This window comes from Neophocaena asiaeorientalis, unplaced genomic scaffold (genome assembly GCF_003031525.2).
Source record: "Neophocaena asiaeorientalis asiaeorientalis breed wild unplaced genomic scaffold, Neophocaena_asiaeorientalis_V1.1 scaffold90, whole genome shotgun sequence".
NCBI classification, from domain to species: domain Eukaryota; kingdom Metazoa; phylum Chordata; class Mammalia; order Artiodactyla; family Phocoenidae; genus Neophocaena; species Neophocaena asiaeorientalis.
The window spans coordinates 1,671,103-1,698,701 of record NW_020172445.1 but is presented as its reverse complement, the minus strand read 5'-3'; the positions used below and the strand labels follow the sequence as shown (position 1 = coordinate 1,698,701).

Sequence of the window (27,599 nt, the reverse complement as noted above, 5' to 3'; positions counted from 1 at the left end):
ACCTCAGACTCCCGGCGCGGGAGCCCACGCGGGCGGGCGCCTGAAACAAAGAGAAGCGAGAGTCAGGGCGCCGCGGGTGCGCGGTCAGTCGGTCAGCGCAGAGCCGGCCAGCGGGTGCCCGCGGAAGCCCGGAGCCCGGCCGGCCGGCGCAGCCTCAGGGCGGGAAGATGCCGCGCGTCGTGCCCGACCAGAGAAGCAAGTTCGAGAACGAGGAGTTCTTCAGGAAGCTGAGCCGCGAATGTGAGGTGAGGCAGGCGGGCGGCGGGGAGGCCGCGGCGCGCCCCGAGCGGGCCCGGGCGGAGAAAAGTTTGGGCGGCGCGGCTCCCGGGAAGCCCGCGCCGGCGCGCCTGCGGAGGGGCAGTCTCGGCCGGGCAGCCATCTGCCCGCAGACTCTGGTTGCCCTTATCGGTGCCGCGCGGGGCGGGCGGCATCGCGGATTTGGCTTCTGAATTCGGGCCGTCTCTGCCTTGCAGATTAAGTACACGGGCTTCAGGGACCGGCCCCACGAGGAGCGCCAGGCGCGCTTCCAGAACGCCTGCCGTGACGGCCGCTCGGAAATCGTAAGTCGGCGGGGCCGGGGGCACAGGGGAGCAAGCCGCGCGCGGGTCACTTGTTGCGCGGGGGCCGCCGCGGCCCAGGCCGGTTCCGGACGGCGCCGCGGACGCCGCGGCTCCCGGAACTGAGCGGGCGCCGTCTCACTTCCTACTCGGGATTCAAAATGCGAAACCAAACACTGGCGGGCCGCGTCCTCGCGGGGAGACTCTTCCCAGTGGTTCTCGGCGGGTGGATTATGTTTCCCAGACACGACTCGGCAAACACTTCGCCGCGAGTGGAACTCAAACCGGAGCCCAACTAAACAAGGAAAGGTCGTTGTATAGGCTGTGACACTGATTAAAAAAAGGGTCGGTTATTAGTAGGAAGAAAACACCCTTACGGAAAAAATTGGGCTTCGTTCAAGGTTCTGATTCTTGGGCGATAGTTTGTGTCTTAGACGCTAGATTTTTCGTAAACCTATATGTGAAACTGTCTTATTTTCAGTATAGCTGAGAGTAAATCTGAGAGTAAATCCAGTTATCTGTTGTCCTAATGGGGGGGGGGAAAGCCCTCAAGAACGTGCCATCTTCTTTTCTTAGAATGTTAAGCTTAAGGAGAATCAGAAAGAAACCATTTGGTGTTTTTTTGTTTTTGTTTTTTCCCCAAACCTAAAAAACATATCCCGTTTAGGCCTGAAGTTACTAAAGAATTGCATGGATCTGCAAAACCCACTGTTGATCCCAGGCCCTGTTTTAGGTGGTGGATTTGGTGCCTTACCTCCATGAAACCTAATGTTGAAAAAAATTCAAGTGTCCTAGTTCCCCTCATCTCCTTTTGGTTTGTCCTACTGGAGGTGCTAATGAAGAGAGAATGATGAAGCCAAAAAGTGCATAGGAAAAAACTAAAGAGAAGAGGTTGATTATTAATTTTTTAAAAAGTTGTAGCACTGTATAATGGAATCTGATTATCTGCTCCATGACTTGGACCATTGCATCTGCACACACTTGAAGGTATGGAAGCAGTTTGAATTTAGGTTAACAATAGGAAGACATATTGAAACATTTGCTTCTCCCATTCCTTGTACAGTAGAGAATCTATTTATTGGTATTGAGACATAATTCACATATCATAAAATTCTGCCTTTTCATCACTGAAATCGTTTATTTTTTAAAAATATTTTGATGCTTAAAATGAAGGCTTTTTAGAATTGTATTACAGATCATGAGAAGATACTGGCCAAATTTATTAGGAACTCTAGAATATTTGGTCATTATTGCACATTATAAAAGAAAGTGTCTAGATTTTAGCCCACTTTTTTGAGTGTTTGTAATAGTTATATGATTCAAATGTATAGGACAAATACTTTCTGGTTTTGGCACTGAGTGGTAGAAGAATCATTCATTACTTGCCTCAGTGATTATATCATCCTTTGTCTGAATTTCCTTTTGGAATAGGTGGATGGTATACCCAACCCATGGATGTTTTGGAAGTAACTTTATTTTTGGAAGGAATTTCACATTTCCCTCTCTTTCTAGTTTCCCCCCCTTTAATTCAATGTTAGCCATATTTAAATTGAGAGATTTTTAGCTTCTAGAGGATGGAGACCACATTAATTCCGTATATGCCCCCTCTGTATGGGTTTTGCACAGTGTCTTTTGCATCATAAGTACTTGATTATTTGAATTTAGAGGTTACTTCGCTTAATGCCCAAAATATATCTTATGACTTATAAACAGGCTGTGGTTTTTACTTACTTGGTGGTGGAAAATAGGCGTGGAAAAGGCATTTTTTTGCTTCTATTTTGACAGCAGCCATGTATGATAAAAATATGCATAGTTCCCAAAACTATATCCAACACTTTCTCCCCTCTCTTTTATTCTTTTTATTATGAACATCTCCTTAACTTTATCAGTGAGGTTAATGAAGGATTTATTTTGTATTTAGATGCGAAACAGTGTAAGGCTGTGATGCTCATCTCTTCTTAGTCATAAAACTTATCCAGACTCCATATCATAGCATGAAATAAAAGTGATTATGGGTGAGGGGTAGAATTTATTTGGTAAAACCTGATTTATTCCTTATATAAGCTCTTGTAGTAGGAGCGTTAGAGATATCTTCAACACTAATGATTAATAAAAGAAAAAAATACGTATGAGAGGTATGGTGACTACTGTGAAAGCAGTAAAAACTATGTATTTTTAATCCTGAAGATGGAAGAATAAAAGGTATGTTGGACTGGCACAGGTGTGCTATTTTACAGTTTAATGAAACCTGTAAAGTATAGTCAGGACATTCTAGAAATCCTCCATACAGACACTTTTACCAGTGTGACATCTTTGTGTTTTCAAACAGAATTTTCCCAACTCCTAGGTATATGTAGGTGTTCCAGTAAAATAAAATAAAATAAAATAAAGAGTTCTGTGGTCAGATAAATTTGGGAAATGGTATTTTAGAGTGATCTGTTTTTACCACTTCTGTCTCAGAGAGGGATGTTGTTGAGATAATGGACATGAAGTGATGAAGCAGGAAATCTCTTCTGAGGTTGGCCTTCAGGCAGGAGGTGAGGTAATAAGAGCTGCAGAATGTCTTCACCTAACACAGAGCTGATTTGGGGTACACTGGTGGCAGAAGGATTTGTAACTAGGTGAATACTGAAGAAACATGGCTGCCGCATTTTGACGGAGGGTATTCATTCATGGGCAGAATCTCTTATCTGCCCTGAGAATTTCATTATCTGAGACTGACAAGGTTGGCTGTCTTCTTCAGCTCAAAATTACTTCTCATTGTATTTAGCAAATACATGTAGCATTTACTTGGTACTGTTCTAAGCACTTTACAAATACTGGAAACTGAGGTTCAGAGTTAAGTAATTTGCCTCAGGTCACACAGCCTAGGCAGTTTGCCACCTAGTGTCTGTTTTCATTTGAACTATTATTAGTTCATTTCAGTTCGATGGTTCAGTTATGCTAATAGTGGGCAATTTTTTTTTAAGATTAATATTGTAATATTGATGTTTGTTCAGCCTCTGTTCATATAAAACATTTACCACAAGAAAAGGTATCCCAGTGATTAGGGAAATGCCATTAAAGATGTCTATAGAGGTTCAGCAGTTAGGTTGACAGTTGTACCTACGAGTACCAATCATAGGAAGTACTGTAATTTTTATCTCTAAAGAATCTAAGCCCTTAATCATCAGGGGAACTAGTGGATAGCTGAATCAACTAATGCTTTAAACAAATTGCCCAAAAATGTGAACCCCTTGCTTTCAGATGAAGACTATGCTTGGAAACAAATTATGCTTAAGAACTTTAGTTAGTAAAATAAAACAAACAAAAAGTTCTCTGATTTCAACAAAGAAGAGTTAACATTTAGATGATGAAAAAAATTTTTTTTCAAATGTTTTTTACTTATTTCTTTCATATTTTCCCTGGGGAAGAGGGACATGGCTATTTCCATTTTTTACTTGGGGGAAATATAGAGTAAATTGCTCAGGGGCTACACAGAATGAGACTGTATTGAAATGGTTTTAGATTGTTCTGTCTATTGAGCTGTGCCATCCAAATCTTTTATAAATATTAGATGAATACTCTTTTGTTATTGTCAGAATCAGTTCTCCTAAAGTTGGGTTTTAGAAAATGCATATTTTTTTAATCATCCAAGGTTTTAGAGAGATGAGAAGTAGTTACATCACATGCTAGTGTATGGTTTATCAGAGGAGAGACAGTCCCAGGTGCATTTTTTTTTTCAGTAGGAAGGTATTAACATTTATTTGTATTCACTGTGCAAGTGACTGGAATTTGGGAAACTGGATAAAATAGACACCTACGGGGATGAAAAGGTCTGTATTTTTTAAGCTGAGCCTTTCCTGAAACTAGAATTTTTGTCTCTGAGAGAGAATTCTGCTAAAAACCATAATGGAGGATATTGTCTTCATCTTATAAATTTTGGTTATTAAAAAGCACTTGAAGTGATATTTGGTTAGTTTATTCATGATAATGAGCTCCTCCCAATGTGATATATTGTGGAGATATTTTCACTTCCCGTCATCTCCAAGTGCATTTTTAACATGGGTTTTGGAGCATAGTGTTTCTTTGAGCAAGAGATATCAGGAAAAATTAAAATGTCTCATTTGCACAACTTTAAATTGTGGTATGCTTTAAAATTCAAAATATTCAGCTCTTCAGTGATTTTCACGTTTAAAAATACAGGTTTTTAAATACAGTGATGGTGGCTTCTGGTTAGCCATTAGCAGTGCACTATACTAACGTCAGCAAAAAATGACCTGAAAGAAAGTATTGATTCCATGTCTGATTTTATATTTAAGCAGCCAATGGCAAATGTCCTCAAAATGGAATCAGATGTTTGTAACTTAATACTTAAGAAAAATGATGAGTGCATGTTTTTTTACTTTTAAGTAATCTTGGTGCTGCCTGGCTTAAGACAGAAACTGATGTAAAAATAAATGACTGCCTGCATAATTTATGTAATGTCCTGCTCCTGATCCTGTTTGTATTGATTTTTCTAAAAGGCTTTTGTGGCCACAGGAACCAATCTGTCTCTCCAGTTTTTTCCGGCCAGCTGGCAGGGAGAACAGCGACAAACACCTAGCCGAGAGTATGTCGACTTAGAAAGAGAAGCAGGCAAGGTAGGAAACATTTCTTTGCAATTTGAAATACTGTGGATGGTTTTATTACTAGAGATTATCTGATGATTTACATTTTAATAAATAGATCACAGGTTTGATTATTCAGGCATATGATCAGATTTGTTTTCATTCCGTATTATAAAGATATAATACAATTTTTAAAAATCAAATTTTTATATAATTTTATTGCTAATTTCATGTTTATATCATTTGCCATAGAAAGTTCTAGCCCTTAAAGAGAGTAGTGTGCTTTCTTACATGTAACATTTGAAACTTAATTCCTTTGAAGTGTTGACAAGAAATTTTTTGTTCTACTAAAATGTGTGTGACTATAGTGTTGTAAAAAAAAATGAAATTTAGAGAAAAATGGGAAAAGCCTCTGTAGGCTTAAAATTTAATAATATTTGGAAATAGTTTATGGTTAGCTTTCTACTTCTGTTAATATAGCAAATTTAATTTTGAGAAAAACAATGTGAAGTTGTTAACTTGGAAATAATTTTTTTGTTTTGAGGAAAAGCTTCTGGGAAACATAAATGTCTTAAAATTATTATGTTGGAAGTTTAGGTTGAATATATGGAAAATGTAGTTGGAAATGTTTAAGCTGAGAGCCATATTAAAATCTAAGTTAAATGTGTTTATGATTTTGATGAAATGTTAATGAATAATATCTTGGATTGGTTCATCTTTTAATGTGGAAATTGACTTCTTGAAATAAAATATTTAAAGAAAATTTTTTGACCTCATTTTGTACTCAGTATTTCTCCTGTTTCCTTTGCAGTGTATTTCTATACCTATTTTTATTAACTTGCTAAATTACTTTTCTAAGTGTCATCGTGAATAGTATAACCTATCACTTTATTTGCAAAACATAAGAAACATCTAAATAGTCCTTTGAGGAACTTAAAAGATTTTTGTATTGGACTGTATTAGGAAAAGGATTTTCTTTTTATTTATTGATTGAATTTTTGAATTTTATTTTTTATACAGCAGGTTCTTTTTGTTATCTATTTTATACATATTAGTGTATATATGTCAATCCCAATCTCCCAATTCATCCCACCACCACCACCCCTCCGAAAAGGATTTTCTTATTTTGTATATATACAACGAAGAGGGGTTTTTTGTTTTCTTTAATTTTATTTATTTATTATTTTTAAAAATAAATTTTATTGATTGATTTTGGCTGTGTTGGGTCTTCGTTGCTGCACATGGGCTTTCTCTAGTTGTGGCGAGCGGGAGCTACTCTTTGTTGCGGTGCGCAGGCTTCTCTTGTTGTGGAGCACGGGCTCTAGGCACACGGGCTTCAGTAGCTGTGGAACGTGGGCTCAGTAGCTGTGGCACATGGGCCCTAGAGCATAGGCTCAGTAGTTGTGGCGCACGAGCTTAGTTGCTCTGCGGCACGTGGGATCTTCCCGGACCAGGGCTTCAACCTGTGTCCCCTGCATTGGCAGGAGGATTCTTAACCACTGCGCCACCAAGGAAGTACAAGACCACATTATCTTTGGACTTAAGCCATTGAGATGTTTTCAGTTATATGATCAACAAGAACAAAAACGTTAGATGGCTTATTCTAGAATTTAGAGGTTTTGTTTTCAAATATATCAGGAAGAGTGCTAGAACTGATGTAAGAAACTTATATTTTAATACTTGTTTTATAATTTTTTTTCTGTAAAGGGCCAGAGAGAAAATATTTTCAGTTTTGCAGGCGTATGTTCTCTGTTGCAACTACTCAGGTTCGCTGTTACAGTGTGAAAGGAGCCATAGACAATACGTAAACAAATGAACGTGGCTGTGTTCCAAGGATGGTAACGCTGGCAGAAATCTGTATCTTTCCCTCAGATTTAAATCTGTAAATGTTTGTGCATAGATGATATATTTCTCAAATATAATTTTACCAACACTTGTACTACGCCAGTAGAATCTAGGGGAAAAAATTTAATGAAAAAAAACCCTGCTAGTATATCACTCTATACCACTGGGATAAATAAGTACTCCAGTGAATTTAGAGAAAAGATAACCCGTGTTTTCTCATCCATAGAGCTCAGGCTACAGGGTCTCTTATTTCTCGTCCTCCTTTTTTATGATGTCTTTCTGATAACCATTAACGTTTATTTCTGTGCCCATAGGACTAGAAGCAAAGCAAATTGAAGGAATTTCCCTAAATGTTAATTATTTGCCTCTGCTCCTTATATTGGATCCAAAATCAGTGTCTCTTCTTCCACATACTCTTGACCTTGTTACATCCTAAGGCAGCTTAGTTCTCTTCCTATTCAAACCCAGCTTTGAGAAGATGAGTGGTTAAGCCTTTCAAGTTAGGTATAATTAAGTCCTGGCTTCATATACTACTTCATTTATTACTCTATAACTTTGGACTAGTTATTTTATCTTTATGGTCCTCAATTATAACGTGAGTTTAATACATATCTCCCAGGGTGGCCGTAGTGATTAAATGAAATAGTGTATATAAAGTGCTTAGCTCAGTACCTGACACAGTTACTCAAAAATTCATTCAGAAGTTCTTTGTTGAACACCTGTTATGTATGCTGAGTGAACACTGTCCTGGGCACTTGAGATGCATCAGTGAACAAAACAAAGATCCTGTCCTGGAGGTTGTTTTATGGAAGGAATGGAGTAGTAGGCAATATGCATAGTACATAAGGTATGTAATATGTTACAGAGTGGTAAGTGCTCTGGAAAAAAAGGAAAATTAGAGTAAAATAAGGGTTATCAATGAACAGGAATGTCTGTAATTTTAAATAGGATAGTCTGGGTAGAGAAGGTCATATTTGAGCAGAGGCCCGAAGAGGTTAGGGAATGATGAGCCATGCAGATATCTGAAGGAAAGATGTTCCAGACAGAGGACACAGCCTTGTAAAGGCCCTAGAGTGGGAGCTTGCACAGTGTGTTTATTAAACAACAAGCGGGCCGGTATGGCTGGAGTAGACTGAGTGAGGAGGAGAGGAGTAGAAGAGATGAGGGAGATGTCAAGGAGCCGGTTTATGTGACTGTGGGAGACCGTGCAACAACGTGGACTTTATTCTGAGTGGAGTGGGGAGTAGTTTCTGCTTTTTGAGCACATGAGTGATATGATCTGCCTTAAGTTTTGAAAGGATCACTCTAGCTGCTGGGTTAACAGGTTTAGGGGGCAAGAGTGAAGCAGGGGGACCAGTTGGGCTATTGCTTTAGTCTCGGTGAGAGACTAGGCTGGTAGCAATGGAAGTGGTGAGAAGTAGTCATAGTCTGGATATATTTTGAGGTACAGCCAACAGGATTTGCTTATGGATTGGATGTAAGGTGTGAGAGTCAAGAATGACTCCAGGGGCTTCCCTGGTGGCGCAGTGGTTAAGAATCCGCCTGCTAATGTGGGAGACACGGGTTTGAGCCCTGGTCCAGGAAGATCCCACGTGGCATAGAGCAGCTAAGCCTGTGTGCCACAACTACTGAGCCTGTGCTCTAGAGCCTACAAGCCACAACTGCTGAGCTCACGAGCCACAACTACTGAAGCCCGTGCTCCTAGAGCCCATGCTCCGCAACAAGAGAAGCCATTGCAATGAGAATCCTGTGCACCACGACGAAGAGTAGCCCCTACTTGCCACAACTAGAGAAAGCCCACGGGCAGCAACGAAGACCCAGCTCAGCCAAAAATAAAATAAATTAATAAATAATTTTTTTAAAAAAAATCTTTAAAAAAACGAATGACTCTGGGCTTTCCTGGTGGCACAGTGGTTAAGAATCCGCCTGCCGGGCTTCCCTGGTGGCGCAGTGGTTGAGAGTCCACCTGCCGATACAGGGGACACGGGTCCGTGCCCCGGTCCGGGAAGATCCCACATGCCACGGAGCGGCTGGGCCCGTGAGCCATGGCCGCTGAGCCTGCACGTCCGGAGCCTGTGCTCCGCAACAGGAGAGGCCACAAGAGTGAAAGGCCCACATACCGCAAAAAAAAAACAAAAAAAAAAAACAAAAAAAAAAGAATCCGCCTGCCAATGCAGGGGACGCGGGTTTGAGCCCTGGTCTGGGAAGATCCCACATGCCACGTAGCAGCTAAGCTCGTGTGCCATAACTACTGAGCCTGCGTGCTGCAACTACTGAAGCCCACGAACCTAGAGCCTGTGCTCCACAACAAGAGAAGCCACCGCAATGAGAAGCCTGGGCACTGCAACAAAGAGTAGCCCCCGCTTGCCGCAACCAGAGAAAGCCTGCGCGCAGCAGCAAAGACCCAACACAGCCAAAAATAAATAAATAAATTAAAAAAAAAAAGAATGACTCTTAACTTTCTGGTTAGAGCAGCTGGGAGTATGGGATTACTGTCATCTGAGATGAGAAAAGCTGTGGGTGGAGCAGTTTTGAGGAGCAGTTTAGTATATGTGAGTTTGTGGTGGTAGCTTGTTGCAGCTTCTGTTTTCTCACCACCCACCCTTAACTTCTTAAGTTATGGCACTGCTTTTTCATAAGTGACCCTTTGCTTATCTCAAGAGTTCAGTGGCTTTTTTTTTAATCAACTTTATTGAAGTATAGTTTACTTACCAAAAAATGCACCCACTTTAAGTGTATAATTTGAGTTTTAACAAATGTACACACCCATGTAAACACCACCCACAATCCAGATAATGTTTCAGTCTCCTCCTGCCCTTTTACAGGAATCTGGGAGTGGCTTGGCTGGGTGGCTCTGGCTTAGGTTCTCCTAGGAGATTGCAGTCAAGCTCTTGGGGCTGCGCAGTCTCTGAGGGCTTGGCTGGAGCTAAAGGATCCCCTTCCAAGCTCACTCATCACTTTTGGTCAGTGGCTTCAGTTCCTAGTCACATGTTCCTCTCCATAGAGAGAAAAAGAATGAGGTCACCCTGCTTTTTATGACCTATTCTCTGATCACTTGTGTCTTCTCCTGTTCATTAGAAGTGAGTCACTAAGTCTAGCCCACACTCAACAGGAAGGGGGGTGGTTTATTCACAAACATGAGAGGAGGCTGGGGTCATTGGGGCCATCTTGGAGGCTGGCTACCACAATGTTCACTTAAATTTGATGAATTCAGAAAAAAATTAGAATGCTAATAGGAAACAGAAGCTCCATAGTCTCTTTGATTTGAAATATGGCTTTATGATCTAAGAAAGTGGTCATAGCAAAACCAGTCCTTTTATTCATTCTTTCTACCTTTGTGTTTGTAGGAATATTTTCAAACCAAGGGTCTTCAGTAAGGAAGGTCTGTTAATGGATAACTGACCATCAAGTCAGAGCACACAATTTTATAGTCTGTCTTTCAAATATATTTGACTTTTGCACCCAGGTATCTAGTGAGTTCTCTACATTGACTCTTAATAAGGGTCTTTGTTAGAAGAGGTTTAAAATAATACAGTGTAGTGGAAAGAGCTCTGGATATAAGTCAAAAGACAATCATAACTGGTTTCCTTACCTGTAATTGGGAATCAGAATGTCTTCCCTATTCATATACCTCATGTGAGGATTAAATGATGTACCAGAATATGTGAAAATGCCTTTTAAATTGTAAAGCCCTATCCAAAGTTAGGCTATTTGATGGGTTTGTAGGGTGAGATTATAGATAATCAAGGAGTTTTAGTGCTGTAGAGTGCCTTAGGTCAGCTTCACTTCAGGTAGCTCTACTATGTTGGGAGGCTGCATCTTTCCCAAGTGGTCCATCCTGGTATTTTATAAACCTAAACAGCCAAAATGTTTATAATTCTTCCTTAACTTAAACTGCTTTCCTCTAATTTAGCTGTCAGAAGACAAGGGATGCAACAGATAGAATTGAAATCATTCTTATGTTAAATTTTTGTAGACCAAGCAACACCCAATTCATTTGATCTTTCCTCTTAGAATCTATTTCCAATTGATTTTTATTTCAAACAAATGCAGATAATTATGGTTGACCATAAGTTATTAGTCTTGAGTGGTCAGAGTAATGGTTTTTGCATGCATTGTGTTTTTGAAAGCCTCCTTAGGTTTTTAAATTAATGATTGTTTATGCTTACTACATGATCCTAGTTTGTGAGCATGAAGGGTATGAAAACACTTTATAAACTGAACAAATGAACTTTATAGTGCTATTTACCATTTTTTCTATGGAAATTGAATATACTATCTAGTTTTATCTAGATATATCTAGAATACTATCTGGTCCCAGAAAAAGCAGTTAAACTTTATATGGTTGTTGCATTGCTATTTATACCTTATGATTTTAATTGATAGTCAGGTAATGTTAATAGCAGACATTGGGAGTAATCATAATGTGTATGGTGTTAGAGTAGGTACTTTTAAACATTTTTGATAAGTTATGTGTTTTACTTTTTTTGTCCTTTCTGAACATTTATACTTAAAATGAAAATCTTTTATCATTCATTTTCATCAGCATAAAATAACAAAGCAAAATTTAACAGCATTTGATTTAATGCATGAGGACAAACTCTTGTTTTAAATGTCTTCAAAGGTCTGTGACGGCTGCTTCTGGAGTGTTTTGCTTACTTACTTGCAGGATCTTTGTCCCAAAATAAATATTGTGTCTGTTTATATACCATCCACAATTTGGCAGAGTTTAGAGGACTCCTTAATGTTAGCTTTGAGAAATCCGTATTCAGGCTCAGCAGCAAGTTCCCTCTCCTCCTTATACAGCCCAGTCACTCCAAATAAAAGATATCTGTGGTAACGCTTCGGAATGTGGTTTCCCCAAGAGAAATTGAGGCAACTTTACAACTAACTTGTCAGATCAAGACTTTAAGTATTTCAATTCAACTAAAACATGAAGTATATTTTCCAGCACTTAGTTATCAACAGTTCAGTGCATTGAAATAGGTAATCTGGGCTTTTAGAAAAGTTTTATTTCAATAATTTTTAAAAATAAATTTATTTTATTTATTTTTGGCTGCATTGGGTCTTCGTTGCTGTGCATGGGCTTTCTCTAGTTGTGGAGAGGGGGCTACTCTTTGTAGCGGTGCACGGGCTTCTCATTGCAGTGGCTTCTCTTGTTGTGGAGCACGGGCTCTAGATGCGTGGGCTTCAGTAGTTGTGGCACACAGGCTCAGTAGTTGTGGCACACGGGCTCAGTAGTTGTGGCACACGGGCTCAGTAGTTGTGGCTTGCGGGCTCTAGAGCGCAGGCTCTGTAGTTGCGGCACACGGGCTTAGTTTCTCTGCGGCATGTGGGATCTTCCCGGACCAGGGCTCAAACCCGTGTCGCCTGCATTGGCAGGCGGATTCTTAACACTGAGCCACCAGGGAAGCCCTATTTCAACAACTTTTAAATCCAAGAAGAGTTGACTGACTTCATGAAGAAATAATAATGTTTAAAAATGAGAATATCGGGCTTCCCTGGTGGCGCAGTGGTTGGGAGTCCGCCTGCCGATGCAGGGGACCCGGGTTCGTGCCCCGGTCCGGGAGGATCCCATGTACCGCGGAGCGGCTGGGCCGCTGAGCCATGGCCGCTGAACCTGCGCGTCCGGAGCCTGTGCTCCGTAGCGGGAGAGGCCACAGCGGTGAGAGGCCCGCATACCGCAAAAAAAAAAAAATGAGAATATCATAGTACCTTCCAGTTAGAGTTACATTAATTTTCATATATGATAAATGTACCTCTGAAGTATTTGAAGATGATGTACTCTTTTTTTTTTCCTCTCTTTTTTCTCCCAGGTTTTTTGAGATATAATTGATATACAGCACTGATCTTTTCCCCTTTTCTTGAATTGCATTATTTGCCTAGATTTACCTTTTAATGTAAAGATAACATTTTAGTCTTGGCCATATCTCAATTATATATTTCAAGTTAGAGATGTCAGAAAATATGTCTGAGAGAAACATCCTTAATTCTTTCCCTTTTTGCTTCTGTTTCCTACCCCAGTATTTTTGAATGATTAATTCAGACACTTCAAGGATAAAGACTATTGAAATGTTCAACTAAAGAAATCAGTTTTTGAGAAGGGCTGCTATATCCCAGCTTTACTGCTTCCCATTTTCTTTTGTAATTTTTTTTTCAATTGTCATTATTGAGATATAATTTATATACAACAGAATTCACCTATTTAAGGTATATAATTCAGTGACAAATGTGTACAGTCGTTGGTGTGATTACTACCACAATAAAGATACAGAATATTTCCATAACCTCAGAAAGTTCCCTCATGCCCCTTTGCAGGCAGTGTCATTTCAGGTAACCACTATCTCCTTTCTATTACATACTATTTTGTCTTTTCTGGAATTTCATATAAATGGAATCATACAGTATGTAGTCTTTTGTACTTAGCAACTTGCTCTTGAAATTCATCTTTATTGTGTGTATAGTAGTCCATTCCTTTCTATTACTGAGTAGTATTCCACTGTTTGGACTTGTAACACTTTCTTTATCCATTTACCAGTTGATGGCCATTTGAGTTATTTCCCCTTGTTTTGGCTACTCTGCTGCTTTGAACATTTATATACAAGTCTTTTATGTAGACATTTGTTTTCATTTCTCTTAGGTAGATATATAGGACTGAAATTACTGGGTTGTTTCATGAGTATAACTTTTAAGGAACTGTCAAACTGCTCTCCAAAGTGGCTATACAGTTTCACATTCCAACTAGCCATGTACGAAAGTTTCAGTTACTTCACGTCTTTACTAACACTTTGTGCTGTCGGTCTTTTTAATTTTAGATATTTTAGTGAGTTTGTAGTGGTATCTCATTTTGGTTTTAATTTGCATCTCCCTAGTGACTAATGATGTTGAGCATGTTTTATGTGCTCGTGTGCCATTTGTGTATCTTTGGCAGTGTCTGTTCAAAACTTTTGCCCATTTTTTGATATCAAGTTATTATTGAGATGTAAGCATTTTTTATGTATTAAATACAAGTTCTTTATCGATATTTTTGCAATTGAAGTTTTATTATAAGTCTGTTTTAAAGTAGAGATAGCCTTGACTGCATATAAAACATTGTATTGGGGACTTCGCTGGTGGTCCAGTGGTTAAGACTCTGTGCTCCCAATGCAGTGGGCCCCGGTTTGATCCCTGACCAGGGAACTAGATCCCACATGCTGCAACTAAGACCCGGCACAGCCAAATAAATAAATATTTTTTAAAATAAAAAATAAAATATTTATTTAAAAAAACATTGTATTAGGAAATATAAATACAGATTCTGTCAAAACTGCTATAATGTAAGTGTAATTTTGGCTTCTGTTGTGCCTCTCTTAACTTTCTCTGATTTGTAAACTTTAATGCTGCCTGGCTCATAATGTTGATAATCTTGAAATTAATGGTAGTTCCTTCAAGAGCTTGATGTATTTTTCTTTAAGTCTTTATTGATTGATTGATTGCCGCGTTGCATGGCACGTAGGCTCTTAGTTCCCCAGCCAGGGATCGAACCCATGCCTTCTGCATTGGAAGCAGAGTCTTAACCACTGGACCTCCATGTTTGGGTTTGTTTGTTTGTTTGGTTGGTTTTTTTGAGCTTGTGTTTTTATTTTGTTTATTATGGTAAAATATACATCACAAAAAATTTACCATTTTAACGGTTTTTAACTGTACAGTTCAGTATCGTTAAGTATATTAAAACTGTTGTGTAACTGTCACCACCATCCATCTCCAGAGCTTTTGTCATCTTCTTCAAACTGAAACTCTGTACCCATTAACCATAATTCTCCGTTCTCCTTTCCCATGCCCCCAGCCCCTGGCAACTGCCATTCTACTTCTGTCTTTGTGAATTTGATTCCTTTAGGTACCTCTTATAAGTGGAATCATATGGTATTTGTCCTGTTGTGACTGACTTATTCCCCTCAGCATAATGTCTTTAAGGTTCATCTGTGTTGTTTCAATGTAGTGAGGTTTTTTTTATATATATAAATTTATTTATTTTATTTTTGGCTGTGTTGGGTCTTTGTTGCTGCGCGCGGGCTTTCTCTAGTTGCGGCGAGCGGGGGCTACTCTTTATTGTGGTGCGCCGGCTTCTCTTTGCGGTGGCTTCTCTTGTTGTGGAGCACCGGCTCTAGGTGCGCGGGCTTCGGTAGTTGTGGCACGTGGGCTCAGTAGTTGTGGTTCATGGGCTTAGTTGCTCCGCGGCATGTGGGATCTTCCCGGACCAGGGATAGAACCCATGTCCCCTGCATTGGCATTCTTAACCACTGCACCACCAGGGAAGTCCCTCAATGTAGTGTTTTAAAATAACCTTTTTCCTGACAAAAGAAATAAGAAAAATTTGGAAAATATACTTTTAGAAAAGATATAAAAATCATCCATAACCTACCTCTTAGAAAACCATTGTTAATGTTTTGTTATATTGCTGTTCTTATTTTTTTCTGTGTATATTTAAATTTTAAAGTAAAAATTATTCTATTTGATATAGCATTTACTTTTTATCTTTGAATTTTCTGCACATCTTATTCATTGTAGGATACTTTTTTATCTGACATTAAAATATCCATATCTTTCTGATCTTACTGTTATTAACTATCAAAGAATAGAAAAATCAGAAATAGATACCTTTGTATAAGAAAGAAGCAACAAAATGATTATCAGTGTTAATTTTTAGAATAAAAAGATGAGAAATATGGACATCAATGTACCTAACGAGCACACATGAGTCTTCATCCATCTAGGAAATCTTTGCAAATGTAGGAAACAGTAGTCAGTCAATACTGTACACATGGCAATCATATGAAAAATCTTTTTCTCTCCTACAGAAAATTTTGGGCATTCTAGTAAAGGTGTTTTGGTGGGCAGAAAACATTTATTAACTACGTCTGAATATATGGGACTCCCTTTGCTCCTGTGTACTCTAATTTCCTCATTTAAGAATTAGAATAATAATAGCAAACAGTTCTGTAGCACTGGCTATGTGCCAGGTGCTGTTTTAATTGCTACATAGATAACATAGATTGATACTTTTATGATCTCCTTTTTACTGAGAAGAAAGCATTTGTAAATTTTAATGCTATTTAGCTTGAGCAGACTTAGAGACTTTATTTATTTGATATCACTTCTTTGATACTTAGTTTTCTACAGAATATTAGAAGCCACAGACTAGCTAACTGTGTTCTTCATGTTATAGACAGTGATTTGGTGGGGAGTTTAATTACTGTTACCTTCTTTTATGAAAGTATACAATGTAAATAGTTGGAAACTATTATCTACTATGAGCTTTTCAATTTAGACTGGGCCTTCTCAAATTGATGTGTATTTAGGAACCAAGAATTTAAAATAACACTTAAAATGTGCCTTTTGGCAGTGTAACTGTGCTTTTAGGACTCTGATACTTTGCTGTGCTGTACTGTGTGTCCTCAGCAGGAAAGGGTCAAGTCTGGGAATGGTTGGCAGGTTGTTTTTACAGGGGAAAACCTTTTTTCCATGTATACAGTCAATACTAAGCCCTTCTGTGTTTTAAAACTTTAGATATGAAGGCAGATTAATCTTCAGATTAAAACAAAAGGGTAGGGCTTCCCTGGTGGCGCAGTGGTTGAGAGTCCGCCTGCCGATGCAGGGGACGCGGGTTCATGCCTCGGTCCGGGAGGATCCCACATGCTGCAGAGCAGCTGGGCCAGTGAGCCATGGCCGCTGAGCCTGCGTGTACGGAGCCTGTGCTCCGCAACGGGAGAGGCCACAGCAGTGAGAGGCCCGCGTACTTCAAAAAAAAAAAAAGGGTAGGGCTTCCCTGGTGGCGCAGTGGTTAAGAATCCGCCTGCCAATGCTGGGGACACGGGTTTGAGCCCTGGTCTGGGAAGATCCCACATGCCACGGAGCAACTACGCCTGTGCGCCACAACTACTGAGCCTGCCCTCTAGAGCCCGTGTGCCACAGCTAATGAGCCCGCAGGCCACATCTCCTGAAGCCCACGCACCTAGAGCCCGTGCTCTGCAACAAGAGAAGCCACTGCAATGGGAAGCCCTCGCACCGCAAGGAAGAGCAGCCCCAGCTCACCACAGCTAGGAAGAGCCTGTGCGCAGCAATGAAGACCCAACACAGCCCCAAAAAAACAAAAACAAAAAAAACAAAAGGGTAGCCTAGGAACATGTGACTGCAGCGTTTCCATTAGGAGAATTTAGATGTTTTCAAATAAATAAAATATTATGCTTCCCCTGCATCGGCAGGTGGACTCTCAACCACTGCACCACCAGGGAAGCCCAAATGATAATTTTTAATAAGTGTCTGGCCTCACTTGCAGAGTATTGTTTTAAATAATGGCCCTTTGGGAAAACCCTTCTAAATTTTTTGAGGGTGTTGCTTATTCCAGCTTTTCAGTCCTGGCTTGCCATCCCTTTGCTATCCAGAACATTGCTGCTGGGCCATTTTTTCTTTTTTTAATTGCAGTAAAATTCATGTAACATAGAATTTACCATCTCATCCATCTGTACAATTCAGTGGTTTTTAATATATTCACAATGTGCATCACCACTATCAAATTCAGAACGTTTTCAGAACTCGACCATTTAAAATACATTTTGACAATCTACAAACTAGCTTTTATGGTGATCACCACCACTAGTACTAGATGATATATACATTACTACTTCTCTTAATCCTGCGCTATAGTGAAGTCTTTTATTTGATATTGGAACACATTTAATGATAACTTGACTTTACAGCTGAGGAAACTGGGGCCTAGAGAGGCTAAATAAATCTTTAGTAGTCATGTAATCTGTTTCCTAGGTAGAGCCAGGATCGAGACCCAGGTCTTTTACCCAAGAGTCTGTGTTGTTTGCAGTTTACCACACTGCTGCTAATAATCATTAGGTAAGTTGCTAGAAACTCCACATACCACTTTCCAAAGTTATTGAATATTTTGGCCCACCAAGTTATTCTTTCTTTTAAAGTGAATATTTTAATATGGTCATTTTTGACCTCATTTGATGACTTCAGAACAACCTTTAACTTCCATCTTTTTCCTTTCAACCTTTAACTTTTCTTGAATTGTTTTTCTAACAGAGTGCAAATGATATTTGTGATGATAAGCTGCTGGAAAACTACACATAATCAATTTTTTGTGTTAATAATTTGGTAAAGTCAGCTGTAATACTTTTAGAAATAATTCTTAACAGAGTTGTCTCAGAATGGATTACAATAAATAGCATCTGCCTCTTTTATTTCATTACCTTTTTTTGGTCTTAGTTAAGGAACAAAGAATTTTATAACTTAATTTTGTATGTTTTTCACTTGAAATTGTACCTCTTGGGTCAGAACATTTTAGGACTCTCTTAAAAATGCCTTCCAATGCAGGGGACGTGGGTTCAATCCCTGGTCAGGGACCTAAGATCCCACATGCTGGGGCAACTAAGCCTGCACGCTCTAGAGCCTGCACGCTCTAGAGCCCGTGCACCACAACTAGAGAACCTGTGTGCCACAACTAAGACCCAGTGCAGCCGAGTAAATAAATAAACGTATTTTTTAAAACGCATTGTTTACTTTGAATCACAGAATGAAGATGGCAGAACTAGTAAACTGTCTATTTTGGGTTGGGGGTGGGATATTCATATAATATATTCTGAAGTCATGTGAAGAGTTCATGTCATTTATTGTTCTAGATGGTTAAGGATTTAACCATGAAATTGACTGTCCAGTCTCTATTTATTTTTAGGGAAATAGTCTATTTTTACGTGTACTGAAATACTTAGGAAACATTAATAATGCAGTCCATTAATGCACCTGTGGTTTGGGTGAATGTATAGAGTTATGAGTTTTGGGTGTTAGCTTGTACCACTTACTGGCTCTGTGACCTTCTGCAAGTGAATTATTTAATCTCTGTTTTAATTTCTTCTTTTAAACTTTTTCTTCTTATTGGATGGTTGTAAACGTCAGATAGGACTTGGAAAAGTTTTGAGAGCTGTAAAGAATTTATATAAACCTAAAGTGGTAATGCTTGTTAAACCTGAGTGAAAAAGTACCGATAAGAGAGAGTTAAGAAATGAAGGGAGCTGGGCTTCCCTGGTGGCGCAGTGGTTGAGAGTCCGCCTGCCGCTGCAGGGGACGTGGGTTCGTGCCCCGGTCCGGGAAGATTCCACATGCCACGGAGTGGCTGGGCCCGTGAGCCATGGCCACTGAGCCTACGCGTCCAGAACCTGTGCTCCACAATGGGAGAGGCCACAACAATGAGAGGCCCGCGTACTGCAAAAAAAAAAAAAAAAAGAAAGAAATGAAGGGAGCTATATGGAGCTGTTTTGGGGTGGGATAGGGACTTCTTTAAGCAAAGTGAGTTCCAAGTAGAGGCTTGGAGTTGCAGAGAGTCCAGAAATAGCATTCAGGGCCTCACAGTGTTAAAGTTGATGGTGGTTTGTGATGCTTATGCTAACATTACTTTTGTATACAGTGAGAAAGCCAGCAGGAATTTTTGTTGTTGTTGTTATTATTTATTTATTTATTTTGGCTGCACCAAGTCTTAGTTGCAGTGGCCCTAGTTGCGGCATGTGGGAACTTCATTGTGGCATGCGAGATTTTTAGTTGTGGCATGCGGACTTCTTAGTTGTGACATGCAGACTCTTAGTTGCGGCATTCGGACTTCTTAGCTGTGGCGTGCAGACTCCCAGTCGTGGCATGTGGAGCTTTCAGTTGCGGCATGCAGACTCCTAGTTGCGCATGCATGTGGGATCTAGCTCCCCGACCAGGGATTGAACCCAGGCCCCCTGCATTTGGAACACAGAGCCCTACCCACTGGACCACCAGGGAATTCCCAGGAATTTTAAATATACCTCTGTGAAGGACAGTTTTGTGTAAGAATATAAATCATATTACAGATTACCAAAGTTTAGACTAGACTAAAAATCTAAGGGTTTTTCTACTTAACAAAGCCATGTATATCTCAGAGTATGAATGTTGTTGGTGCGTGAACATCTTCTCAGATGGCTCACAGAAGGAATGGCTCTTCCAGACGATGGACCATCAATGTGTCTAGGTGGAGCATTCTTCTGAAAAATGATGTTTAGTGAAAATTTGCAACACGTGACATTAACTCTGTGGGACTGTACAATAAAACCAGTATAATATTTCAGCATACTTTTTGTGTTGTAAAATTTAATACAGTGATTTTTATTGTCACTTAAAATACCTTATAAAATGTCCCAAATTAGGTGGGCTATTTCTGCATATTTTACTTTTTAAATGTTTGTTATTTAACGCATTTTCCCCTGAAAAGCTAGTCATGTTTTCATTTGTTAAGTGATCTTATGAAAGAGTAGATAAAAACATATGTATGGGGACTTCCCTGGTGGAGCAGTGGTTGAGAATTGACCTGCCAGTGCAGGGGACATGAGTTTGAGCCCTAGTCTGGGAAGATCCCACATGCCGTGGAGCAACTAAACCCGTGCGCCACAACTACTGAGCCTGTGCTCTAGAGCCCGTAAGCCACAACTACTGAGCCCGCATGCCACAACTACTGAAGCCCGCACGCCTAGATCCCGTGCTCCGCAACAAGAGAAGCTACCGCAGTGAGAAGCCCGCACACCGCAATGATGAGTAGCCCGCGCGCGGTAAGGAAGACCCAGTGCAGCCAAAAATAAATAAATTAATTAATTTTTTAAAAACATATGTATGGTTTTAGGAATAATAATAAAAGGAACGTCCATGTGATGTGTAGTAGGTAGCCATTAGCCACATGTGGCTTTTTTTTAAGCAATATTATTTATTTTTTTAAACATTTATTTATTTGGTTGCACCAAGTCTTAGTTTGCAGCAGGTGGGCTCCTTAGTTGCAGCTCACTGGTTCCTTAGTTGCAGCACATGGGCTCTTTTAGTTGTGGCAGGTGGACTCCTTAGTTTTGGCATGAATGTGGGATCTAGTTCCCTGGCCAGGGATCAAACTCGGGGCCCCTGCATTGGGAGCGCGGAGTATTAACCACTCCACCACCAGGGAAGTCCCCACATGTGACTATTGAGCACTTAAAACGTGGCTAGTCTAGTTGACACGTGCTGTATGTGGAAAAGTACACAGTGAATTTTGAAAACTTGGTACAAAAAAAAGAAGCATGTAAGATATCTCAATAATTTTTATATTGATTACACGTTGAAATAATATTTTAGATATATTTGATTAAGTAATATTACTGGGATTAATTTTACCTGTTTCTTTTTAGTGTTTTAAACATGGCTGCTAGAAAATTTACATTTATATATGTGAGTTGCATTTGTGGTTCCCGTTATATTTATGTTGGATAGTGATGCCTTAAAAAACTTCACAGTCCTTATTCCCCCCTCCACAAAAACTTCTCACTACCTTGATTAATATATTTATTTCCTTGCTTTTCTTTATCATCTTGTTCCTGTGGATGTATTTCTAAACAGTGATTTGTTTAATTTTGAAAAACTGAATATAGCAAGCACAAACTTCATGGCAATGTAAATAAAGGACTATAATGTCAGTTCAACATGAAAGTTGCTAGGAGATAAGCTGAACAAAATCTCAGTGTTACTTCTGGATTCAGCTTCCTGGCGAATTTTAAAAGCCTCTGGGGAAGTTTGTGAGCCGAGTCATGAGTAGGTTATGGAAAACCTAGGGCTCATTCTGGATTTGGGGCATCTGGCACAATGTGAGCCATTGTTCACAGTATGCTGGAGGTCTGGAGGAAATAATGATCAGAGGAAGTGGGCTGCTCTATATTTTCTGATTCTAGGTTCACCATGAACTGCTTCCTTTTTACATGAGTTTTCCCATAACTCTCTTTATTTTATAAAACAAACTCTATACCCATTAAACAGTAACTCCCCATTCCTCGACTCCCCCTTCCCCTTTGTCCCTGGCAGCCACCATTCTTCTTTCTCTGTGATTTTGACTACTCTAAGTACCTCTTATAAGTGGAATCATACAGTATTTGTCTTTTTATGACTGTCATATTTCATTTAGTATAATGTCTGGAAGATTCATCCATATTGTAGCATATTGCAGAACTTCCTTCTTTAAAAGGCTGAGGGCTTCCCTGGTGGCGCAGTGGTTGGGAGTCCGCCTGCTGATGCAGGGGACACGGGTTCATGCCCCAGTCCGGGAGGATCCCACATGCCGCGGAGCGGCTGGGTCCGTGAGCCATGGCTGCTGAGCCTGCGCATCCGGAGCCTGTGCTCCGCAACGGGAGAGGCCACAACAGTGAGAGGCCCGCGTACCGCAAAAAAAAAAAAAAAAAAAAAAACGAAAAACAAAGGCTGAATAATAATATTCTATTGTATATATAGACCACATTTTGCTTATCTATTCATTCATCAGTGGACATGTGGGTTGTTTCCATGTTTTAGCTATTGTAAATACTGCTGTTACGGACATGGGTGTGCAAATATGTCTTAGAGACCCTGCTTTCAGTTCTTTTAGGTATATACCCAGAAGTGGAATTGCTGGATCATATGGTAATTCTGTTCTTAATTTTTTGAGGAATTGCCACATGTTGTCCCCAGAAGCTATATTCTTTTTTTTTTTCTTTTAAGTCTTATATCATGTAACTTTTCTTTTTTTTCTTAGAATTTTATTTTTTTATACAACAGGTTCTTATTAGTTATCCATTTTATACACATTAGTGTATATATGTCAATTCCAATCTCCCAATTCATTACACCACCACCACCACCCCACCACCACTTTCCCCCCTTGGTGTCCATACATTTGTTCTCTACATCTATGTCTCTATTTCTGCCCTGCAAACCAGTTCATCTGTACCATTTTTCTAGGTTCCACATATATACGTTAACATATGATATTTGTTTTTCTCTTTCTGACTTACTTCACTCTGTATGACAGTGTCTAGGTCCATCCACGTCTCTACAAATGACCCAATTTCGTTCCTTTTTATGGCTGAGTAATATTCCATTGTATATATGTACCACATCTTCTTTATCCATTCATCTGTCGATGGACATTTAGGTTGCTTCCATGACCTAGCTATTGTAAATAGTACTGCAATGAACATTGGGGTGCATGTGTCCTTTTTTAAAAAAATTGTATGTATGTATGTATGTATTTATTTATGGCTGCGTTGGGTCTTTGTTGCCGTGTGCGGGCTTTCTCTAGTTGCGGTGAGCAGGGTCTACTCTTCATTGTGGCGTGTGCGCTTCTCATTGTGGTGGCTTCTCTTGTTGCAGAGCATGGGCTCTAAGTGCCCGGGCTTCAGGAGTTGTGGCTTGCGGGATCTGGAGTGCAGGCTCAGTAGTTGTGGTGCACGGGCTTAGCTGCTCCGCGGCATGTGGGATCTTCCCAGACCAGGGCTCGAACACATGTCCCCCGTTCCCCAGGGAAGCCCCGATAGTGTCTTTTGATGTACAAATTTTTAAAATTTTAATAAAGTCCAGTTTGTCTATTTTTGTTGTTGTTACCTGTTTCTTTGGTGTCATCCCCAAGAAATCATTGTTAAATCCAGTGTCATGAAGATTTTATCATTGCTTCTAAGAGTTTTATAGTTTTAGGTCTTACATTAAGGTCTTTGGTACATTTTGAAGTAATTTTTGTAGATAGTGTTAGGTAAGGGTTCAACTTTATTCTTCCCCATTGAAGAGAAATGCAAATCAAAACTACAATCAGGGCTTCCCTGGTGGCACAGTGGTTGAGAGTCCGCCTGCCGATGCAGGGGACACGGGTTCGTGCCGCGGTCCGAGAAAATCCCACATGCTGCAGAGCGGCTGGGCCCATGAGCCATGGCTGCTGAGCCTGCGTGTCCGGAGCTTGTGCTCCGCAACGGGCGAGGCCACAACAGTGAGAGGCCCGCGTACAGCAAAAAAAAAAAACAAAAAAAAACTACAATCAGATATCGCCTCACACCATTGAATGTCCTTTCCCCATTGAATGGTCTGGGCACCCTTGTCAAAAATCATTTGACCACCTATGTGAGGATTTATTTCTGGGTGTTTTACTCTAGTCCATTGGTCTATATGTCTTTATGCCAATACTATGCTGTTTTTTTTTATACTGTTTGGATTAATGAATCTTTACAGTAAGTTTTGAAATTGGGAAGTGTGAATCCTCCAGTTTTGTTCTTTTAAGATTGTTTTGGCTATTCAGGTCCCTATGCCTTTTTTTTTTTCTTTACTTTTACATATTTTAATTCATTTTCCATATGCCTTTTAGGATGGGTTTGGTTAACACATCCATTTATTGAGTGTGTGTCTGTCTGCATGTGTGCATGCACGCGCCTGCACACGTTTGCTTGCTTAATCTTTTAAGTTCCAGGCACATTCTGTGTTAATCCATGTTACGATTTCTGCAAGAAGTACTGTTTTCTGTTTTGAACTGTAAGAAGTAGATTGGTAAATTACATTAAATCACTATAGAAGAAGCTGTTTTTTACACTTAACATGCAACCCAGTTATGATTCAGAGGCAAGTGAGGTTGAATGACTGTAATGATTATCCAACAGGCAAGCAGCTGACTATGCATTTCTAAATGAGGAGGAACATGTGACTAAAGGAGAATGAGTCAGAACCAAGTATCTTCTAAAGGAATCTGTTAAATAGACTACAGAAATGATTACAACTAAAAGGCAGGGTGCATACTTCCTTTGTGGAATATCTTGTTTTCCTGGGTGCCTGTGGCCATCCCAGTATTATTGCTTATCTGCTGATTCATTGGTGTGATCAACTGTTCATTGTCTCAAAAAAAATGGCTTCTTTCCCTTGGAGAGAAATCACTGTGTAAAACTTTGGTGGAAGTATTGTGTGTAAGCATTCAGTTTCTATGGTGCTCTGTATGTTTCATAAGTGTATGTACATTGGCTTAACTAATTTTTACTATCAACTATGAAAGAGGTGTTATTTAGCCTTGATTTTACATGTGAGGAATCTGAGGCTTATTAGCAATCTTAAACGATTTGTCTCAAATACACTGTTAGAACCAGGATTTAAATCCAGGTTTTATCTGATTCTAAAGTACATTTAGTTTTTACTCTTCCCATGCTGTCTTGGGGTTAAGCATAGTGAGAATATTCCTTTCCTTTAAAAAATAATTATGGTTGCTTCTCCTAATTTATGGTAGTTATCTTCTATAAAGTCCCTGCAGATGTGGAATTAATGAACACCGAACAACTTCTTCCACGGAAAATACAGAGTTAGGTTCCTGCAAGCCTCTGGTCACAACATCCTCCTCAGCCAGTTAATACATAATCTTTTTTATCTATGTTTCTGTTTAAAGACACCTTGTTTAATACAGATTATTGATTCAACATTAAACAACAAGATGTTGAGCATCTAGGTTATTTGTAACCTTTTGCCGTTATTAAAAAACCCTTAAGAGTGAACAGCCTTGTAATCAAATACTCTGTGTACATCTTTGATTAAATTTTAGGATACGTTCATAGGCATGACATTGCTGGGTCAAAGGAAATTTCACACTTTAAAAAACTTCTTTATTTTTATATTGGAGCATAGTTGATTAACAATGTTGTGTTAGTTTCAGGTGTACAGCAAAGTGATTCAGTTTTACATATACGTGTATCTATTCTTTTTCAAATTCTTTTCCTGTTTAGGTTATTACAGAATATTGAGCAGAGTTCCCTGTGCTATATACTAGGTCCTTGCTGGTTATCTGTAGTAGATATAGTAGTGTGTACATGTCAATCCCAAACTCCCAATCTATCCCTCCCCACCACGCTTCTCCCCTGGTAACCATAAGTTTGTTCTCTAAAGCTGTGAGTCTGTTTTGCAAATAAGTTCATTTGTATCACTTTTTTTTTAGATTCTGCATATATAAGTGATATCATATGATATTTGTCTTTCTCTGACTTCACTTAGTATGATAATCTCCAGGTCCATCCATGTTGCTGCAAATGGCATTATTTCATTCTTTTCAATGGCTGAGTAATATTACATTGTATATATTGTACCACGTCTTCTTTATCCATTCATCCGTTGATGGACCTTTAGGTTGTTTCCATGTCTTGGCTATTGTAAACAGTGCTACAATGAACATTGGGGTGCATGTATCCTTTTGAACCCTGTTTTTCTCCAGATATATGTCCAGGAGTGGGATATGCTGGATCATATGGTAGTTTTTTAAGGAACCTCCATACTGTTCTCCATAGTGCCTGTACCAATGTACCCTTTTCTCCACACCCTCTCCAGCATTTATTGTTTGTAGACACTTTTTAATGATGGCCATTCTGACTGGTGTGAGGCGATATCTGATTGTAATTTTGATTTGCATTTCTCTAATAATAAGCAATGTTGAGCATCTTTTCATGTGTCTCTTGGCCATCTGTATGTCTTCTGCCCATTTTTTTATTGGGTTGTTTGTTGTTTTTGATATCAAGCCCCACGAGCTGTTTGTAAGAGGAAAATTCACACTGTTGCCAAAAAATGCCTTCCCGGAATTGTTAGCCAGTTCACGCTCCCTCTGACAATGTGGTAGAACCTGGTATCTCTTCTCATACACATTATTAAGATTTTTAATTTAAAAATTTTTTTTTAAAATATTTATGTATGTACGTTACGCCGGGTCTTAGTTGCAGCATATGGGAGCTTCGTCGCGGCATGCGGACGCTTAGTTGCCACAAGCACGCAGGATCTAGTTTCCTGACCAGGGATCAAACTTGGGCCCCCTGCATTGGGAGCGCAGAGTCTTACCCAGTCAACCACCAGGGAAGTTCCTAATTTTTAAAATGTTTACCTTTAGTTTAGAAATAGTTACCTTGTTTTATTTTAATACTTTAGCCATTTTATTTTTTTTCAAACTTTTTTTTTTTAATGGTAGTCAGTTTTCCCATCTCCACTGGTTAAGTAAAATACCCTTTTACCATTGATTTGAAATGTTACCCTTTTCATTTATTAAGTACTTGTATATGTGGTTTTGTTTTTTAATTTTTTTGTTTATTCCATCAAGTTGTTTCTGGCTGCCACAGCACTACTGCATATGTACTGCTTGCGTTGTCACAGGTCTTAATAGCTGAAAGAGCAGAAAAATACTTTCTTTTATTCTCTTGGATAGTCTGATTCTTTTGTATGAATTATAGACTGACTTTGTAAATTCCAGAAAACGTTATTTTGAGATTTTACTGGAATTTCGTTAAAATAAGGATTACTTTGGGATAAATTGGCATTTGTAGTCTTACCATTAGAGAACATAACATCTCACTAGTTTTTCAAGTCTCTTTCTGTGTTTCAAAAATTAGGTATTTTCTTCTTATTAGAGCCTACCTGTTTCGTATTAAATTTATTCTTAGTAGATACTTTTAATGCTATTTTTTAAAATATAAATTTATTTATTTATTTATTTTTGGCTGCGTTGGGTCTTGCTGCATGCAGTTTTTCTCTAGTTGCGGCGAGCAGGGGCTACTCTTCATTACGATGTGCAGGCTTCTCATCGTGGTGGCTTCTCTTGTTGCGGAGCACGGGCTCTAGGTGCGCGGGCTTCAGTAGCTGTGGCACACAGGCCCAGTAGTTGTGGCTTGCGGGCTCTAGAGCGTAGGCTCAGTAGTTGTGGCGCACAGGCTTAGTTGCTCCGCGGCATGTGGGATCTTCCTGGACCAGGGCTCGAACCCGTGTCCCCTGCATTAGCAGGCGGATT

The 27,599-nt window shown here is 39.6% G+C and overlaps 1 protein-coding gene across 3 annotated transcripts in view; it reads left to right on the top strand.

The window, feature by feature from the left end:
* Nucleotides 1-27,599, top strand: part of CBFB (core-binding factor subunit beta) — a 60,596-nt gene continuing 32,997 nt past the window's right edge. For 2 of the 3 annotated variants that reach the window (XM_024732912.1, XM_024732906.1), the window contains exons 1-3: nucleotides 7-245; nucleotides 474-560; nucleotides 5,063-5,179. In XM_024732912.1, coding sequence (XP_024588680.1) covers nucleotides 168-245; nucleotides 474-560; nucleotides 5,063-5,179 — 282 coding nt within the window. In that variant the 5' untranslated portion in view covers nucleotides 7-167. Of the gene's footprint in view, nucleotides 246-473; nucleotides 561-5,062; nucleotides 5,180-27,599 lie in introns of all 3 variants that reach the window. The other variant, XM_024732917.1, reaches the window with a different exon arrangement.